Source organism: Crassostrea angulata, chromosome 1, assembly GCF_025612915.1.
Source record: "Crassostrea angulata isolate pt1a10 chromosome 1, ASM2561291v2, whole genome shotgun sequence".
NCBI lineage: Eukaryota > Metazoa > Mollusca > Bivalvia > Ostreida > Ostreidae > Magallana > Magallana angulata.
The window spans coordinates 21,414,723-21,435,346 of record NC_069111.1 but is presented as its reverse complement, the minus strand read 5'-3'; the positions used below and the strand labels follow the sequence as shown (position 1 = coordinate 21,435,346).

Genomic DNA, 20,624 nt, shown 5'->3' with positions numbered 1-20,624 from the left:
GTCCAAATAAAAAAAATCATGTGACTACTGTTAATCCCATTAGACTAGTAGTGTCTAAGGAATCATTGAATCAAGAGATGATTTAGCCTACAATGAAGTAAAAACACAGGATTCATTAATTTCTTGTAAATGGTACCGTATTTTTTCTGTATCTTTTCACATGTCCCAAAATTAGCAAAAATGGGCTAAATATGTAACTTTTTTTAAGTGCGTCAGCCAACTTTTGCATGTCAAAAAGTTTCTTTTGAAAAAACTGATCATCGGGAAAATAACTGGATCTACAGAGCTCTTTGTACACAGTTTTATGCTATTGTTGCCAGGTGGACTGCCAAGGTGGAAGAGGTGGATTCAAGCTTGGCAAAAATGTTTTTCCTGGCAGACAAGCGGATTGAGTGGATCTATCGCGGATCAACCAGACTGGAGCCCTTATTCACTGCTCTGGTCAGTATATCTAAACGTACCAATATAATCTACAAGCTGATACATGAAGTCATGTTAAAAGAAGTGTTTGTTGTGAATATACATGTACATCCTATTTAATTGTGGTAGACTCTTTTTTCAAATTTTGTTTAATAAACTTTTATTGATATTTTAGTGTGAGTAACAAATTGGACTGAACATGTTATAAATCAATTTCTTGCAATGTCACATTTAGCTAGAAAATATATTTTTGAATACACTTTTACCTATATAACTATTTTTATTATTGCTGACTAATGAATATCTGATTTTCAGTCAAATGCAAACAAAGCAACAGGAAAAATGAGGCGGACAAACTTGCCTGCGGGTAAAAAACATGTTGTGGAATATACCAGAGGAAATTCAGAAGATAGCAACTCGCAGGGTTCACAGGGCTCGCAGGGCTCACAGAACACATCAGCTGGTGAGTCATCACTTCATTGATTGGTTATTGATACCAGCTTCATGGAACTTGATTCATCATTCATTCTTTCAATCATCTAAAATCAAATTTTTCTTTTGTATTCTCAATAAAATTGTCTCGTTTGTTATACTTGTCAATATATAATCACTGAATCCAACAAAATAAAAAAAACAATAATTTGCACATAATTTTTGGTCAATATGCATTACACTGATGGCTTTTATTTCATTTGCTTATCAGCATTACTGACCTCCCCCAAACTACATATGTATTACCTTACAATGAAAGGATTTGTATACAAAGTTTACTGCATATTTTACAGGACCAAAGGTAGTCAAGCCCCAGAAGAGCACGGTACCAGTTCCCTCCTTTCAGTCTTCTGTGTCCAGACCCGCCTCTAGTACCGTGGTCCCGGGGAAAAAGAGGTCAGTGGCCAGAAAGAGCACCACCGGATCCAACCAATCAAATCAGTCGATTGTCTCCTCCAGTCCAATGTCAGAGGGGGAACTCCAGATGTCCAAATGGGAGGCACCATGGCTGAAAAAGAGGCAACCAGCCACCAACACCAATGCAGGGACTAAAAAATCAAGGGGTAAGGGACAAGTGGAGATTGTTGAGAGTTTACAAGAGATGTGAAGATTTAATTATCTTAAACTTGATGGGTACATTGAACAATTTTAAGATATAAAAGGATTCTTGGTATTTAGGTTAAATTCATGTACGTAGCCATACTTGTACCATACATATTGGTTTTAGACTTTTACCTCACTTCTATATATCCATGGTTTTTGAAATAAGAATGTTCAAGGTAATGTTTGTACTAGAGTAATCATTTACCCAAAGGAAATTTGTTTATTCTATGGTTTTCCTTCTTTAGAACTAGCGAGTTTTCATCAACCAATGTTTTTGAAAACTTGTATATTTTTGACAGTGTACAAGAATAACGTTTCTGCAAAGTTGAATGGTTTTTTTTAATGAAGTTTGACATGCAGGTGCCAGAACATGTACAAACTGGTACTTGCAGTTCTCAACTGAAACTTGTTTTCAAAATTGGATAATTAGAATGTGTATGTTTTATTGTTGTTGCTATTATAGAGGTGTACTCGGCCAGCAGCATCAGCAGTAACAAGGCAGGAACAGACATGGCCAGTGTCCTACAGGAGAGACTGTCCAAGGTAGCCAAGGATGAAGTCCCAGGTAATAAAAATCTCTACTTGTCCCTTCAAATCTTCTGAATGCTTAACTTTCTGAATAAAATATAAACAATTTGTCATTCTATATTCACTAGTGCTATGTAGAGTAGATGTTTGTGATATTTTAGAACATTTGCCCCTAATATTCCATTATTTAAAATGTGAATGTTTTTATTCAACTGTCATTGTGTACATGTATATGCACACTCTGATGCCCCAAGAGGTCACACTATATGTCATTTGTTCGCTGTACTAAGAAAACTGCTTTTTCCGTCACAACATATATAGTTTATCTATAGCATATCTAGACAGTAGACTGTAGTTCATTGTCATCACTATGCAGGTGCCATCTTCTCCCAGAAATATATGTTAAAAGATAATGGATATAAAACAGCGATCACTGTTGCATATCACACTTATTACCGTATATGTCCTATTTAATTTACACAAAAATTCACACAAATACACGTAGAGTACAGAGGGCCGCGTTAAAATATTTAAAAGCTTTGATATAATAGTTCAGTTTAATATACATGTAATAGTTTTTTACAACACAAAATTATTTCTTAATAAATCATTGTGTATTAGTTAATATAATACATGTAGTAAAAAAAAAAGGTGCAGCCTATATATTGTTTTAACTTGGTCAGATATGATGTGAAAAAAATCATTTCTTACAAAGCAGATTTCAGATAATTCTTCTCTACTTGAAATTGAATTAGAGAGCATGTACGATTAGAATTTTAAAGTGTGCTGTTTTTGTAGCATTTTTAATGAGGCGATCCTTTCCAAACTTTTGCCTTAGCTGTTGATGGTACATCTGTTTTATGTGTATTGTTACATGTACATGTATGTGTGTAATAGGGGGAGCAAAAGATTCATGTAATCATAAAGGTAACACAATTAGATTGAAATATTTTATTTTCAGTTTGTTTGATTTGCCAAATAGCAAATATTTGTTTCCCTCTTATTTTTTTTTTATATATATAGAAAGAGAAATTTTCTATAATTATGTAGACTTTTTGTAGATTCTTAGCTTGTTTAGTTGCTTGCTTTCATTGGGAAAGATATGGTGGTGTCGGAAGATTTCTACTGCATGATGGAGAGAGAGAGAGAGAAAGAGAGGGAGAGAAAGAGAGAGAGAACAATTAGAGAACAATCTTTATAATGAAGTGCTATTTGTTATCAAAATCATTTGATTCAAAATGAAAGTTAAGAATGTATGTTAAATCCATGTCAAAAATATTTTCAGCTGTTTAGAATTTAATATTTACATTTGATGTTATCTTCTTCATTAAAATGCATTGAAGGTTTGAAGCATTCAGTTTCCAATAACACAGTCTAAATCTTGTCACGGGGCATGAATACATACTAGAAACTACATACATTTGGAACACCTCCAAGATATACCACAGATTCAATGTAAAAAATAGAAACTCAGAATACATGCTAAATGTAGTCTGCTTCATGTTTTGTCGATAATTAGGAATATCAGTGTAGTGAAAATAGATGAGGATTCCGTTGCAAATTTTCATCTCAGCTTTGATATGGACATTCAAAAAATGGTCGACTCAGATAATGATACATCGTCGAAAACCCTCGTCCATTTCGCATACGCATACGCATACTAAGCCCATTGTCGGCAGCCCATGGCCAGTCTTACAAAGGCTTCAGTAGGCATATTTGAGACTGATTGTTGGTTTACTCTATGATAATGATACCGATTCACTGCTCCTTAAAGGGGCAGTGTCACGATTTTGGTCAAAATTTATTTTTTCATTTTTTAATGTTTTCAATGCTTTAGTGAGACATTTCTAATAGTCAGCCAACATATTAGTGTCAGTTGTTGAGTTATAAGCACAATGCAGAGCTCAGGCTCAGGCTGTTGTTTTGTTTACATTTTGAATGTTGAAAAGAAAGTTCCAAGTTTAGACTGAAAATGAATGTGACAAATGCTGTCAACTGTTTATTGATGTTTAAAACAAATCAACAGATTCAGCTTCAAAAAAAAATTTAATCAGCATATGAACCAATGTAAACAAAAACAAGACACAAGCCTTGTTTACATAACTAAGAATTGTGAGCTCTGTATCTTGCTTACATGTATAACTCAATGACTGACACTTAAATTTTGGTAAATCATTAAATATGCATAACCAAAGCATTGTAAACATTAAAAATAGAAAAAATAGAATTTTACGAAAATCATGACCATGCCCCTTTAATATAACAGGGAGCCAAAACGCAGACTTTGACCGAAATCAACTAAAACCAAAAGAAGTGGATTTCTGGGACCAGCCACAAGCAGAGGTATCAATGAAATTTACTATTCATTTGAATTTCTTTCTTTGAGTAACATATTAATTGTAGTTACATATTAAAAATTGAACTGAAATGATAGGGGAGAAAAGGGATTAAAATTCAATATTAAAAAAAAAACCCATTAATTCTTTACTTACATAAAAAAAATATCAAATGTAAAACCAGATTCTTACACAACCCACATTTTTCACAGATATTAAAAACAGTTACAAATGAGGAAAGGGAGAAACTCTTTGACTCCAAACAATCAAAGACAACAAAAAGAAATACAACATGGGGAATGAAGATTTTTCAAGGTAAATGTGTTTGCTGCAAATTGTACATTTGTTCAGAAAAAATCCTTTGGAGTCAAGATTTGTTGCACTGATATTGCAGTCAAACACAAGAATCCAAAAATGTCAGTCTCTAAAACACAGCTTGCTCTTTTTAGATTGGAACATGGAGGTCTTTGGTGCTACATTAGACATGCAAACAGTTGATGTGTCAACCCTTGCCGATCATCTCTCGCGTTTCTATTGTGAAGCCAGACCCAAAGGAAAACTTGATGATGGAGATGATGATGATAATGATGATGATGAGCCTTTGTACCACAATAACACTCTGGTCAATATCCGAGGAGCAATAAATCGCCATCTTGCTGACATTCCCAGAAACATAGATATCGTCCGGGACAAGGAATTTCGGACAGCTAATGGAGTTTTATTTGGTCTATTTAAAGAGCGAAAACGACTTGGTCTGTCGAAACCAACAAGACACAAGGAGATTATTGAGATACGTGATCTGCAGAAAATTTACGAGTACCTCCAAGGTGCCAGAACATCACCAGTGGTCCTGCGCCATGCTGTTTGGTATTTTCTGTCCATCCATTTTGTTACTAGAGGGGTAGATTTCCACCATCAGTTGAATTTTGACAGCTTTGTCTTCTGCACTGATGAAACTGGTCAGTATGCTGCAATACAGCATGAAACGCTGGAAGAAAATGATCAAGGAGGAAAAGATGCACATGACAGTTGTACAGACGAGAGAATGTATGCAACTGGCGATGAAAAATCCTGTCCTGTTTATCTGCTAAAGTTACTATTAACAAAAACAGATCAAAATGCTACAAATCTGTTTAACAAATATGTAAGAGATAGAATTCTTAACCCTGGGATTTGGTTTTCAGCAAGACCCCTACACAAACGCACTTTCAGCAAGTTTATCGGGGAGATTTGCGCTGCTGCTGGTGTGGAGCGTAAATACACACCCCAATGTTTACAAGTTACTGCAAGAACTTACCTTAACTTACCCAAGTTTGAGGCAAGACATTTATTGTTCATGTCAAATCACAGGAATGAGAGTTCACTGAAGACATATAACAGATCACTCTCCTCCCACCAAAAGAAGTGTACTAGTTCAAACCTTTCTCCAATGGCGCCTGCTTCATCATCGTCTCCCTCAACAATTGTATATGTAGCTATTCCATCGGCGCCGACCAGTTTCTCTAGCTTGCCATCACAAACCCACGAAAACCAACTTGAAAACTCTCCATCCTCATCGCCACATGGGGCACAGAGTCTCACTTCCTCAAGAACTCCGACAGCTTTAGATTTCATTCCATCTTCTTCCATACCAGCAACTAGATGTGTAGACATGAACAAGCAGAGGATCGATCTCTTTGCTCCAAATTGTAATAATGCCAACTTCAGCAGCAACTGTTTATTTCACTTTCGATGAATAAACACAGCAACTGTTTTCAAAACACAACTGTTAATCTCATGAGTTTTTGAGTGTTATTACTCTTTCATAAAGTGTTATTCTCTTTGCTCAAATTAACTTTGAAATTTTAAAAATTTTCCTCTTTTGTAAATGAAAAAGACAATTTTACATTTTAAGAAATAAGAGGATTTTTTTTTTTGGCAATATTCATAAGGATGATTCTTATATGATTCATAACAGCAGATATTTTGGCTCCTCCTTCCATTTACAACAATGGTTATGAAAGTTATGAATGTCAAATTAAGACGTTTGTATATAAACATTTATAAAACAGAAAATATAAATGTAAGCATTGAATCCTTTATTTTTGGATATGGTTGGTTCAATAACACACCTGGCTGTACTGACAAAATACCATACCTTGCTAATGTGCGGTATTTTTTTATGCAGAGCGTGGTATGTTATAGAACAGACGCTACTCAAAAATAAGGATAATTCTAAATATACAGTACCACATACAATTTATGTGCTTACTTAGTTTGTTTATGTAGTGCAATTTTTTGTAAAAGTGAAGATTATGCTTGAATTTTTAACTTGGCTTTAAGAAAGTGAATTAATTAAATGGTACTTGAAATTGTAGATGAGGAGTCACTAGGTGAAAGGTTGGACTCTGTAATATCTGTCAAAGATCACCAGGCCAGGAAGATCTTCAGTGAGTACTGTGTATTATTATATACCTTTCTTTTCATTATTATCTAAGGCAGCATCAAAGACCAATATCGTTTTTGGTGGATTTTAATTGTATGATATACTTGAATGTATATGAATGTACTCAAGGAAAATCCCTATTTTTGTTCAATTGAAAATATTTACTGAAATGTGTGGATTAATAATGATGTAAAAAATGTTTATCAAATGTGTCTGGGATAAAGCATTTCTGGAATCATTTTAATTTGTGTGGGTCAATTTTCCCTATTTGTCAGTTTTTCAAAGGTTAATTAAAACATAAATTTGTGGATATCTGTAAGATTGATAAATTAACGCTGTGTTTCATGATTGCTGGGGAAGTAAATTTGAGGGTAATGAGGACCAATAAAATCCATGTAGTATAGACTGAACCACCACAAGTACTAATTGTCATAGTGTGTGTTCTATATCAGTTGACCATGTGTGCGGACCAAGCTGTCTCCTGGAGGATGACCCTGTCAAGTACAAGGGAACTAACCCCCTCCTGATCCCCCTCCTGTGTGGCTGGGAAAGGTCTGTGTAATTTGAAACTGTTACATGTAGAATTATATAAATGGATAATCAAAGTCCTGCAATCAAGCACATCTTTAGAATTTTAATTGAATGAACGAGTCAACAATGCATTGGTAGCAGCGAACAGTTTTGATATGAATCGAAGTGATACAGGTGTAATTTGTTCATTAAATCATATTAATGGTAATACAATTCATTCATTAATGTTCTATACAACAGTTAAAAAATTTATGAAGGGAAGGTAAAAAAAAAAATGCAGCAGTGAGTAAAATTTTCTAAAAGCTTCCTATTTATTTATTTCCATATTTACTTTTTATAGGCATGTATGTAAGATTAAGCCAGCGTACAAAAGGGCTGTGCTTTACCGTGCTCCATGTGCCCGGCGCCTGCGCTCTATGGGGGAGGTGGAACTGTTCCTGGCGCTGACTGACAGTAACCTGCCCATTGATCTCTTCTGCTTCGACCCACAGCTTCACGTCCACAAAGAGTTTGTACCAGTCAAGGTAGAGGACCAGTTAAATTTGATGTCACATTAGCAATTTTGATTTGATTGTGGATCTGATGATTTTTACAACAATGTAACTGCAATATATACCGGGTATTTATTCAGTCATTAAAGATTTGTCAGTTTGAGTTCATGCACTGCTTTGTTTAACAGAAAAAAATTCATGTACATATATATTATTATCAAGACTTAGGTAATAAGACAAATATCACTGATTTCCTCCCAATACATCATTCTATAGCATATTTCTGAGAATTCGAGTCCTTTTCCCTGAATATGATTTTGTTTTGTTGTAGACCTTTTGCGACATTAAAGACTTGTCGTATGGTAAGGAGAATGTGCCTATATCCTGTGTGAATGCCATTGACCGATCCTATCCTGACTACGTAGAATACTCCAACGTCCGCATCCCAACCAAGGGAGTCCAACTCAACCTGGACCCTGACTTCCTGGCATGCTGTGACTGCACGGACAACTGCAGGGTGGGTCATCTCAGAGAAAGAGAGAGAGAGAGAGAGAGAGAGAGAGAGAGAGAGAGAGAGAGCATTTTAAAGAAGTTTTATAAAACTTTGTTGTTTCTCCCTCTCTGTTCAGCTTTGAAATATAAAGTAGAAAATTTTGAAACACAAATGTACTGAAAGTTCTGTAGAAACTGTAAATTTTAGAATTACCAATTTAAGATTTATTTTTATGCATACTGTAAAAAAAATATTAAAGAGGACTGTAAAGAAATAATAATTAGGATACTTAGAATTATTACTTGTACATACAAGTCACTGCATATCAATCCTTGTTTTGTGAATTTCAGGATAAATCCAAGTGTGCTTGTCAACAAATGACCGTGGATTCCACAGCAGTAGCAGGAGGGAGAATAAATCCTGAGGCAGGTTACAGCCACCGGCGACTCCAAGAACCCATCAGAACGGGGTAAGTAGAGAACTGTAGTGATATAGTGAGATAGGGATTTTTAGTGATGAAGGAAGATAGGGAAATGTAGTGTTAGAGGAAGATAGGGAAATGTAGTGATAGATGAAGATAGGGAAATGTGATAGAGGAAGATAGGGAAATGTAGTGATAGAGGAAGATAGGGAAATGTAGTGATAGAGGAAGATAGGGATTTGTAGTGATATAGTTTGATAAAGAAGTACAGAGTAAGATAGAAATCTATAGTGATAGAATAAGATACTAAACACTCTATAATAAGGTAAGATAGACTTCCAAAAATAATGCATGTAGAGAGGGTACATTCCTGCAGGGTAGGTAAGAGAGGGCTAACATGGTTGATTGAGAAAAATAATGATAGGAATATGACATAGAAGAAAATGATCAGAAATAGTAAGAAACTTAATGGTGTTTGAAATCTTATTGTTTCAGCATCTACGAGTGTAACTCCAAGTGCCGCTGTGACAAGCGCTGTGTCAACAGAGTGGCCCAGAATCCTCTGGCGGTCAGGCTCCAGGTGTTCAAGACAGAGAAAAGGTCAGTGCTTCCTCAGGCTTGGCAAGATGTTAGTATGTTATACTGCTCCAGTGTGTTGTGTTCTGAAGGCTTCCATGCTTGATAAAATTGTGTCTTCAATTGATTGATATGACTTTTGGACATGAGGTATGGTAATTAATAAAAATACACATACTTGTGAGAGAAGTACAATTGAAATCGATGAAGTGGAAAACTTCCAAGATATCTTCATTGAAACATTATCACAGGAACAAAAACCGATTTGTTAAGGAGATTTATAATTGGGAACGTTTACATCTCCTCTCTTTTTAGAAGTCACTTGAAATACCTCGCACAATTTTTCAAGGTTATCATCGGGGTACTTTCATCTCTCTTACAATGACAAATCCTCGTTTCAAAGGGAAAATCTTGAGATTTTTTCATACTATTGAATGAACACTGTTTGGCATGTATAGGTACATATGATTCTTTATAAGGGTACCGAGTAAATCCATAGTATTGGCCCTTCTCTCTTTTCCCTCTTACCAAAATATGATGATTTCTCAGAAATTTGTTTCAATATTGAGAATTGATTTTTACAGAGGATGGGGTTTGCGGTGTTTGGATGACATTCCAGCAGGAGGCTTTATCTGTATCTACGCAGGACAGCTGTTGACAGAGCAAGGAGCCAACACAGTAAGTACAGTATGGCTGTCTTAAAAAAAGCTTACAAATCTCTTACCATTACCAGTGAATCACAAGCAATATCACCATTATCAGTAGTTTAAATTTCAACATCGTCAGTTGTCACACACACATATCATAGATATACTGTAGACATGGAAAACATTATGGTGTTTTTAATTTCCCTATGTTCACGGTCAGACAATTTTCTGTGAACATTAAGCCACCGTGAATATTGAGCTGTGCATTCACCATCTCTGTGTAGGCCGCCGTTACAGATGCATGTGTCCTTGAACAGGGCCAAAGGATATTTAAAATTTGTTAAAAATAGCAAGCATGAGTATTAAGTTAATTTAATACAATTAATATCACAATTAAACAACTGTTTATAACGGAATATTCATTTCACCTTTATCTCTGCGGCCCTATCGAAAGCCATTGTGAACACGGGTGCTAATTGTCACTTATTATCTTGGACATCTCCATAGGGCAAAAACTCCTGTACAACTATGACATTGTCTCCATTCGGCATTCATAATGAACAGTTCATATTAAGATTGATTGATTATAAAGGTGTACTTCTTTCTAACAGATTATATGTTGGTTTTACCCCTAATTTTCATGCCCAAAATATCAAATGCGCAATTTACATCAGTGCTTATTACATTCGACACCAACATGTTTTATTATTGTCATAGCACTTAACATATACCGTATAAGGCTTTAATTTTACTTAATTCAAAAGAAAATACTGTAAATTACATGATGCAGGTTCATCACTCATCAGATTTTTTTTACAATCAGGATTTATTTTTCTAGGATAAGGAATCGATTATCTGTGAAATTCGTGAAAGGTATATATTTACACAGGATATCATGAAATTTTAGACACTTTGAATTAAAGACGTTTACAGAAAACTCCTATGATATGTCACATGTCATAGTGATGAACCAAAAGTCACAGGGATCAACTACTGTTAAATCATTTAAATTCGTAGGGGACAATTTTTGTGGGTTGTTAGTATTTTGTTTGTTCAAGGGGATGTAATTAAGTGGATGCGTTAATTAAGTTTCAGTTAGATAATATCTTTTTCAAAATTTGTTTTTGTCCAGGATGTACATTTTTGGGGGAGGACTACCCACGAATACCACAAAAATTAATTGAGCCACCACAAATTCTCATGATCCCACAGTACTATGTCATATATTATTGTGATGCATGATTTGAGACTCACTGTATCTATTTGTCAGCTTCCACTTAAAATACATAAAAGAAAGAACAAAAATTATATACAGCCTCAAGTAATTATATTTTTCTGCTTTAAGTGGGTATTTATCCTTACTTTAGAACATTATATCTTTAGTTGTTTAAATGACCATTAAAAAAATTAGAAAGCAATTTTTTATTTGGGACATTTAGCAGTTGAGATGAAGCTCCAGTCGTGTTTTGGATTGATTTTCTTTACGAGTAATCACCTTTCAGTTTATAATGTTTGCATTAACAGGACGGTCAGCAGTATGGGGACGAGTACCTGGCCGAGCTAGACTACATGGAGGTGGTGGAGGGGCTGAAAGAGGGATACGAGAGTAACGTAGACCAGGATGAAGGCCTAGGGGACAACAGCGAATACGAGGAGGAGGACGAAGAGGAGGAGAGCGAGGAGGAACGCAATTACAGTGACTCAGACAGGTTAGGGGGCTTATCTTAATGTTAGAGACCGATTGTAGAAGTCAAGAGGTATAAGGGTTTTGTGATGTGTAACTGAAGCATATACATATAATGCCTTTGTTAGGGTTTGAAATCTGGTCCTCTAGTGTACAAATCCAGCACTCTACCTACCTAACCCACAAGCCAGAGGTGGTAGGAATTCTATGTTCAATGTATCTGACTTTACCACTGATGTTTTTAAACTCAGCATTCATTTTGATGGGTAGTTAGCAGTGATAATTAGAGAAAATGACTTGACACACTTTGCTTTGAAGAAATCTACCTTAAGGAGGCCGATTTGGGTTTTTTTGCAGAAAAATACAATAGCAAAACTCTTTTAACCATATTTCATTTACACCAACTCTAGTTTATTTGCGAATTTGAAGAAAATCCATCTGGTTCTTTTTAGGGACCATCTCAAAATAGAGGTACATTTTCTATAGGAATATGTAGGAAACTGTCATTTTCCACACTTCGAAGCAAATTAAAAAAAACACTACAATAGCTTTTTTTTTTTCAAATTGTTAATTATGATAAGTAATATCATTTCCTACCTTATATGTAAAAAATACTAAATTCTATCATTTGGGTTTTAGTGGGAGCCATCACAAAATATTAAAATGCACCAAATTTTGCTATATATTTTGAGCATTACAAATGAAGCTTGGTATAATGGATTCATTAAAAAAAATAAGGAAAATTTCCTTGAGGATAGCTTTATTAAGTGTATAAAAGAACTATAGATGATATGAGTTAAATTTGGCCCCCATAATTTGCCATTTTTTAAAGTGTTTCTGGTACAAAAAAATGTTATGTTATATTTTAGAAGAATTGATGTAAAATATATTTTTCACCTAATTATTTGATTTATTTGCACTCTCTGGCAGTATATGACGTCAGAAGTGACACTATTTTTATAATTCAATCAAAGTCAGTCAAAAATTGACATTTTTCTTATCTTTTTATAAATGGGAAATATAGAGCGCATGCTTGAACAAGGACAATTTTTTGGTCACTTATTAGCCCTGGCTAGATACATCTCTGATTAGAATATTTTGTATGTTCAAGCATGCGCTCTATGTTTTCTGAAAGAAAAACTGCTTGAAAACAGGCTATTTTATGCTAAAAATGCAAAAATGGCGGGAAAGGTTGTCTTTACGATGTCATATTTCTAAATTATGGGCAGTTAAATAAAAATGAACATTATGTAAAAACATCACATATATATATGTACAAAGAAAACAAAGAACTACAGTAAAATGATGATGTTCAATTAAGGGGGCCATTTTAGGCCCATATCATATGTAGTCCTTTCAATAACATACGATTTTTACTTTTTCTTTTATGTTATTTCTTAAAACGTACTCTTACAAAGCTTCATTTATCATAATGTCATAAAAGCACAATGGCAACGCTCCATTACTGTACAACGGAAAAATCATTTAAAAACAGAAATTTCATTAAAACATCTAAAACATCTGTAATTTGTCTATTGTGTTTTATTTTATAAATGATATTCAACAAATTTCATAAGAAGTATAAATAAACTTTATTATACTAGATTGCGCAAAAACATGTGCAATGAAAATTAAAGTCAGCCTCCTTAAATGGGCTATTGCATTGCTGTAATTTCCATAGAGGAGTAATTTACACAGAATATGTGTGTCTTGAAGACCTAACCCAATGTATCATGTACTAAATATAATTTTTTTTAATATTTGCAGCAGAAGATTTTATAACCAGCTTCTCTGGATAACGTGTACATGTATATGTTTCTATTTCTTAGTGACTTTGAAGGGAAGATGAGAAATTCTGAGACTCCAGATAATCCTCACCACACAAGGTTAGTTTGACTGCTATGAAGTTGCACGGTTTATGCTTTTGCATATTCATTTTAATATTTGTTATTTTTTAAAATAAACAAAAATTAAGGGGGGGGGATTTAACTGTAATTTTAATATCTTTTTCCTAAATTCTAACAGTGAAATGAGGACACTAAGGTAATAGTCTGAACATTTTGAGCTTCATGAAATAAGTTGTATCTCTGAGATGCCAATATTCACAAGATTTTGCTTTGTTAGCTTTTTGTACCTGCTAAATGCTTATAATCTAGAAAGAGTTGTTTCCTTCATCATTTGCTTTCATTAAGTACCTGTACCACAGATGGAATTTTTGATAAATTGTTGCTTTTTAAAAAATTTATCAATACATGTATGTGTATCAATTTCTGAAAAAACTGAAAACAAATATAATTCTTAGAATTATTCTTAGATGTTTACAATAGACCGAGTAAGTTGTCTCCCTGTAATTTAGAATTGTAATAGTTATTTGCTATCATTCTCATGTAGATGAGGAAAAAAACCATTTTATTCCATATTTTAAATACTTTTGACAGTAATAATTATTATTAAATTTGTATGTGTTCCCAGAATTTTCTGGTAATTAATGAAATCAGCCAATACATTTATACATGTAATTAATTAGTAACACTATCAATAATTTGCTGTTTCACTCTGTAATGACAAAAGATTTCCTATGGCTTTTTGCTTTCTTTCTGCTTGAGCTTTTTTTCCAACTGTAAATAAAAAATTATGTACAAAGCAAATCTATTTGAGCACTTCATTTTTAGCGAACAATGTTGATAATATTTTGTGCAATGGCTCCTGGAAAGGATATTGGATCCAGTAGTTTTCATTTTGTCTATATTTGGATTTATCATAATTTGTTTGGTTTGAACTAATTTTAGTTTAATTAAACACTCTATGGTATTTCATTTCACTTTATGATATGCATTGGTATAACATTTCATGCGCAGATCCAGAAAATTTTTCATCAGACCAATGGTTATTTGAGTGTGCAAGGGGGAAGGGTTCCAAGACATTTTTTGGTAATCTTATAATGTAATTTAAAGAAATTAAAATTTTGCAGGGGGATTGGGTTGGAACCCCCTGACCCCCACTCTAGATTCATGCGTGCTTTTTGATGATAATTCAGTAAACATTTCATTAGACACACTTTTATTCCAAAACTATTCAACTTTATATTAAGTATGAATTTAGGTAAACTGATAGTCTACAAACTTCCAAATACAAATTTATCTTACTGGCCAAATAAATTATAGCATACCAGTAATTATGTTAATTGATTGTTTTCAATCTTTATGATAATGAAAGCTATGGTACAGTATATATGCTTTGTATTGTTTTAAAATTCATATTAAAGAAAATGAATAGTTTGATCAGGTTTTCAAATGTGTATACAAACTTTTATGCAATTATGATGTTTATTGCAGGAGAAAAAAAGTAGCCACAACAGGGTATCAAGAAATTCTGTATTGTTTAAATATTGTTTCAATACATTTATTTGTTGTTTATAGTTTTGTTGTCAGAGAATTCAGTTTTGTGACATGATTATGATTAATGCTGTTTTTTTTTTAAAGTAACATCGAATATGGTAGTCAAAGTTTTAAAATTTATGTGTAAGATTGAATATGTTAGTGAAAAATTTTAAAATTTATGTGTGAGATTGAATATGGTAGTCAAAATTTTAATAAAATTTATGTGTAAGATTAAATATGGTAGTCAAAAATTTTAAAATTTATGTGTAATATTGAATATGGTAGTCAAAATTTTTAAAATTTTATATGTATAGTGTTACAATTTAAAAGGATCAACTGTTTTATTTTTTTTTTATGCATTTGTAAGAATTTCATCAAACATGATATTTTATCCCCGAATGTAATTAATACAAAATAAGAAAAATCTTAAAAGGATAACTACAATCTTTAATAGGATAGAATTTCATTCAGATATCTGTGAGTTTTCCAATTATCCTTACTATCAAATCAACTAAGAAATGATTGGGACTTTACTGTTCTTTACTTGTTGCTATGCTAAATTTTCTTGGGAACTGATTTCAACATTTTTGTTTTGTTATTTTACTATTCTTCCAATAACATGTTTCTTGTTTGATGACATTGTTGCGTGATCGAGAAAGGAGTTTTATTTGCTTTCATTGATTTGCATGCAGGCTTCAAAAACTATTATAAATTCACATCAAAAATATTTGTTTGAAATTCACTGAGACCACATGGGAATCGTACCTTAACAGAGAATAATCGTGTCACTTACATCAATCAATTTATTTTCAAGAAACTTTAAAAATTTGTAAAAACTATTAAGAGGGGTAATTAAAGAAATCTGATCCCTAAATGAAGGAAACATTTAGTAAGAAAACACATTGCAGCTTAGAAGAGGTATTTTTTTTTTTTATTTTAGGTAACAGGTTCAGTTTTACAAATGCTTAATGGTGACTGCATTGTCAGGTTTTAAAACTTTAAACAAACACATGGCCATTAACAGCATTATATAATGGAAAAAAAAAACCCAGACATTTATATGGGTTAGGATGCAGTCTCATTGAATAAAACAGGCTAAATAAATCAAAAAAAGTTGTGCATGTGTGTTATGATGGTTGAGTTGTTGTTACTTTGTGATTTAATGATAAAAACAAAATATCTAGTCATGGCTTTCTTCTTCTTTTTTCCAAACCAGAACAAGAACCAGAAAGCAAGAGGGAAATAACACGGCAGCTAAAGAGGGAACCAAGAAAGAGGCTTGTAAACTGGTTCTCAGGCGGGACTCCTCCAGGTCCACAGACCATGAAGAATGGTGAATCTTACAAATTCCATTTTTAGAAATTTAGGTTTTGTGCAGATTAGGTTGGAATTTCTCAAAAGAAATCCAAAAGCATTTGTAATTAAGGAGAAATGGAACACTTCTATTTTGTGACATACATGTACATTCATCTATTTATAAATTACTATTTGTACCACAATCTTGTGGTGTAACAGAAATCAGTGGGTGAAAGAGTTTGCTTGTGATCCTGTCATGAGCTAAGAACTATTGGGTTTTTTTTGACAATATTTTACTACTTTTTTTTAATGCTTTTAATGACCAAAAAGGGTGATTTATAAAAATTCAGAACTGTGATAATGTTTTGAAGTTACTGATATACTCTCTGTACTCTCTTTAAAATTTACATTAAAAAGTGTCCCACACCACCTTAAAGTTAGTTGTATTCAAGAGTCAATGAACATCATCTGGTAAATGAAATACAATTTCCCATGGTACATGTTTTATGTAGGTCTGTCAAACTGGGAGCCCCTACTTCAGGTGATAATTCTATGAATATGAATGACGTAATCCTAATCGACGATGAAGAAGATGAGATCAGCCAGGATCAGAAGCCTGATCCGACCAAGTTGGAGAAGATGGCTTCCAATGACTCCCTGGACTCAGATTCTCTTCCGGATTTGGATGCAGACTCATCCTCATCCATTCAGTCAAAAAGTACAATCGTAAAGGCAGCACCAGCTATCCCTGGTATGTTGAACAATCTTTTAAAAACTGTTGTGCCTCTCATGAATTTTATATGAAATTTAATGATTTTGTGAAATATCAGGTGATGGATCTTTTGATGAAATTTTGTAAAATTGGCTGTGTTTTAGTCAAGGAGAAAAGAATGTTTAATCAAATTTTAGATTCTGAAGTTGTCTCTGATTTGTTATCTTATCTTCTCTCCAGCAGTTGATCCGACATGTCCTAAAATTACTCAAAAATTTACTGGTAAGTTCTATGTTTAAAACTCTTTAAATTTGATACTTTTTAGAGGAAGCATTTCATGAAAACTACTTAATACATGTAGTAATGTTAATGGTGTAGTTGATTTATCAAATCGATTTAATAATAGGGTAAACTTGGTACTTGTTTCGCATAATATTTTATGAAAGGACTTGTATTTGAAGTTGTATCAAATAACTTTCGTTTCAAAACATTCATTCAGCTCGACGAAGTACCACTTCTCGATTCAAGAACTTGCCAGATCCAAAGCGTAAAATAGGATCAGAGGAACATAGGATTCAGGAGCATGGAGGTAGGCAGTTTACAGTTTACGGATTAATAATTGTGATACTCATTGCGATTTTTAATCTACATGTATCCCCTGTACAAGGACGAAACGGAGATGGGGCACCATTCTAGTAAGAGATGGATTCATAATCTGTAGATTATTAAAATTTACATACAGATATGCCCCATTTCAAGAGATGACGATCTAAGAATATTTATTTCATGATTTGTCTCATTTAAATATGAAGTGTAAAATAGGTGGGGACATGTTTTACAGATTTATGAGAGCACATTAGTGTTAAATTTTACAAATTAGGTGTATCCCTGATAGAAGAAGTGGGTGGCACTGTATTTTTTCTGATCAGTAATATTGGTAAATTATTTCAGAATCTGTTTAAGAACTTTTTTAAATGTATTCCCTATATCGGGATAGAAGTCTGAATATTTATTATGTGTTAGATTTACATATGCAAAAGCATTATACCTAGAGATACCAGTCTTCAGAAGGATTTTCATTCTTTCATATCATTGTGACACTGTAGATTCCTTATTTTACCAGAGTACCAATATATTCTTCTGTGATTCAACTGTTTTGTATCAAATCGCGAGAATATTAAATTTCCAGTACCAATTTTGTTATAATTTCAGGATTTTTGTTATTATTTTAAATAATACAAAACTGAAAATTAGCGAGATTTTAAAATCCACGCAATTGCTTCTTCGGATTTTATGCGGATATTAATTAAGGCTTTTTAATTATGAATTAAGAGTATGTTAAACTAATGTTGGTTTTGCAGAGGAAGAGGAGGTTCGCAGAGGGACAAGGTCCTACTTTCAGGATGGCCAGGCCTGCTACATCATGGATGCCAAATCACAGGGAAACATAGGAAGATACCTCAATGTAAGTTATATTCCTAACACCACTGTTTTACTGTAAATTCCTTATTTTACGTGAGTACTTAATATTGTGACCATCATTTTGTATCAAATTGCAAGAATATCAAATCGCGATCACCAATATTTTTTGTTATCATTTCATATTGTTCAAAAGTGTATGAAAATTAAAGCGAGGTTTATAAATCTGTGAGGGTTTCTTCTCTAGACTCTAGACTTAAACCAAATTATATAACTCGCATTTAATTAGAAATCTACATTATTCAAAAGTGCATATGATTACAATTTCAGTGTGTGCTACATATTGATTGGATGTTAAAAGTTACCCATGATTCACGTTGTTCGATTACAGTAAAATACGCTTATCGCTAACATGTGTATAATGAATTGAGGCTTATAGTTAGGTGATTTCCAATCTATGTGGGTTTTTTAACATATTTTGAAGATAATGGATATAGCAGTTATGTTTGTAACGAAGCAAAATTCCCTGTCCCCGGCACTTTGTTATAAACATGTTTTACTGTATAATGTTTTGAGGAAGCAATTTTGCTAATTTCTTTCTAGATACATGCATCCAACTTGTGCATTACATGCATGCCAGGACCTGAGTTTTTAGTTTGGTTTTAGAATAACAATTTTTTATAAATTAAATGAAACAGGGCTAATTCTGTTAATGTTTTCCTTTTTTCAGCATAGCTGCAATCCTAATGTCTTTGTTCAGAATGTGTTTGTTGATACACATGATCTCCGGTTTCCATGGGTTGCTTTCTTCACCTTACAGTAAGTCTTCTGAGCCATGTATATTTATACAGGAATTTAATTTGATTATCACAATATGAATAGAACTAATGATAAAAACTGTTAAAAAATTTTCATGAGAATACTGAAAATAGTAGAAAAATTGTAATCTTAAGAAGAATTTTCCAGTGGGGGCTCGAACCCCCTAACTTCCCCTCTCACTAAAATGCATACCTTAGGTATAAATTGATGTACCCATTGATATTGGCAAGTATTATTACCAATACTTGCATTGTAATTCATTTCGAAAATTGTCTACTCTTACGTATATATCCTCAAAAACCTAGTACCCATTTTCTTAAGAAGCTATACGGTTTTGTTTGAGGAGTAGTGAACCCTGTGTTTTGTGTTGTAGGTATGTGCGGGCAGGCACAGAACTGACCTGGGACTATAACTACGAGGTGGGCAGCGTCGCCGGCAAGGTCCTGTACTGCTACTGTGGGTCCTCAGAATGCAGAGGCAGACTGTTATAACATCAATTCTCATTTGTATTTCAAATTTTTTCATGTAACTAATTATACAACAATTTTTTATTAAAATCTATATGTTACACTCTTTTCTGGGTTTTTTTTTTTATGTCGGAAGGTTCAAAATTATTAGATCATTATGTAGATCTGTCATAATATCATTGATAAAATTTACTTATCACCTATCTCCGGTAAAAATGAATTTCAGTGTGTACACTAGGTCACGTGATCCTCACGTCAGTGTTTAGCTTGATGACGCGACCTCTAAATGAGAAATGACAATAACAAACTGTCAACCATCTCAAAAATCCATAAAACGAAATACAAATTCAAAGCAGAGCAACACGGACCTAAAAAAAGATAGGTATGATCAGGTGCCTAGGAGGAGTGAGCATCTTCTGCTGACCAGTCACACCCGCCGTGTGCTCTTTGTCATAATTGGGAAAAAATATAGAATGAGGGAATTTTTAAAAATGTTTTGATTTTGTAAAATCCAAATTTGAAATGTAAATGTAGACGGATAGAATGAAAAAAATATTTTTCTTCTTCCAAAAACTGAAGATTTGGTACATAATTTATGCTTTTGATCCTATATTGTAACATATTGTGAGTGAATGCAATGCTTTTATTGATGAATTAGACACTTTGAGATATTAATAGAGAAAAGGTACATCATATTAAGAATGGAATTATCATGTCCACCATTTTAATTTCTTTCCCTCTCCAATGACCATAACGTAAGGAAAACAGTTTTCCGCATTTATTATTTTTCAAGTCACCTTTTCTTATATTCTGTCACGGTAAATAAAAGCGTCTATTGTACATTTGGTCTACGTCATCCTAACATCGACGAACATTACCGCTAA

At 33.4% G+C, this 20,624-nt stretch overlaps 1 protein-coding gene across 3 annotated transcripts in view; it reads left to right on the top strand.

The window, feature by feature from the left end:
* LOC128167304 (histone-lysine N-methyltransferase SETDB1-B-like) overlaps nt 1-19,848 on the top strand; it is a 44,260-nt gene extending 24,412 nt beyond the window's left edge. For 2 of the 3 annotated variants that reach the window (XM_052832956.1, XM_052832949.1), the window contains 24 exons: nt 321-441; nt 736-883; nt 1,206-1,475; nt 1,979-2,080; nt 4,310-4,386; nt 4,592-4,694; nt 4,829-6,067; nt 6,737-6,808; nt 7,257-7,356; nt 7,676-7,859; nt 8,158-8,343; nt 8,670-8,788; nt 9,236-9,340; nt 9,901-9,994; nt 11,488-11,672; nt 13,477-13,533; nt 13,673-13,690; nt 16,244-16,360; nt 16,836-17,074; nt 17,276-17,317; nt 17,535-17,624; nt 18,397-18,500; nt 19,185-19,273; nt 19,647-19,848. In XM_052832956.1, coding sequence (XP_052688916.1) covers nt 321-441; nt 736-883; nt 1,206-1,475; nt 1,979-2,080; nt 4,310-4,386; nt 4,592-4,694; nt 4,829-6,067; nt 6,737-6,808; nt 7,257-7,356; nt 7,676-7,859; nt 8,158-8,343; nt 8,670-8,788; nt 9,236-9,340; nt 9,901-9,994; nt 11,488-11,672; nt 13,477-13,533; nt 13,673-13,690; nt 16,244-16,360; nt 16,836-17,074; nt 17,276-17,317; nt 17,535-17,624; nt 18,397-18,500; nt 19,185-19,273; nt 19,647-19,764 — 3,979 coding nt within the window. In that variant the 3' untranslated portion in view covers nt 19,765-19,848. The remainder of the gene's footprint in view (nt 1-320; nt 442-735; nt 884-1,205; nt 1,476-1,978; nt 2,081-4,309; nt 4,387-4,591; nt 4,695-4,828; nt 6,068-6,736; nt 6,809-7,256; nt 7,357-7,675; nt 7,860-8,157; nt 8,344-8,669; nt 8,789-9,235; nt 9,341-9,900; nt 9,995-11,487; nt 11,673-13,476; nt 13,534-13,672; nt 13,691-16,243; nt 16,361-16,835; nt 17,075-17,275; nt 17,318-17,534; nt 17,625-18,396; nt 18,501-19,184; nt 19,274-19,646) is intronic. The other variant, XM_052832964.1, reaches the window with a different exon arrangement.
* Nucleotides 19,849-20,624: the final 776 nt, after the last annotated feature.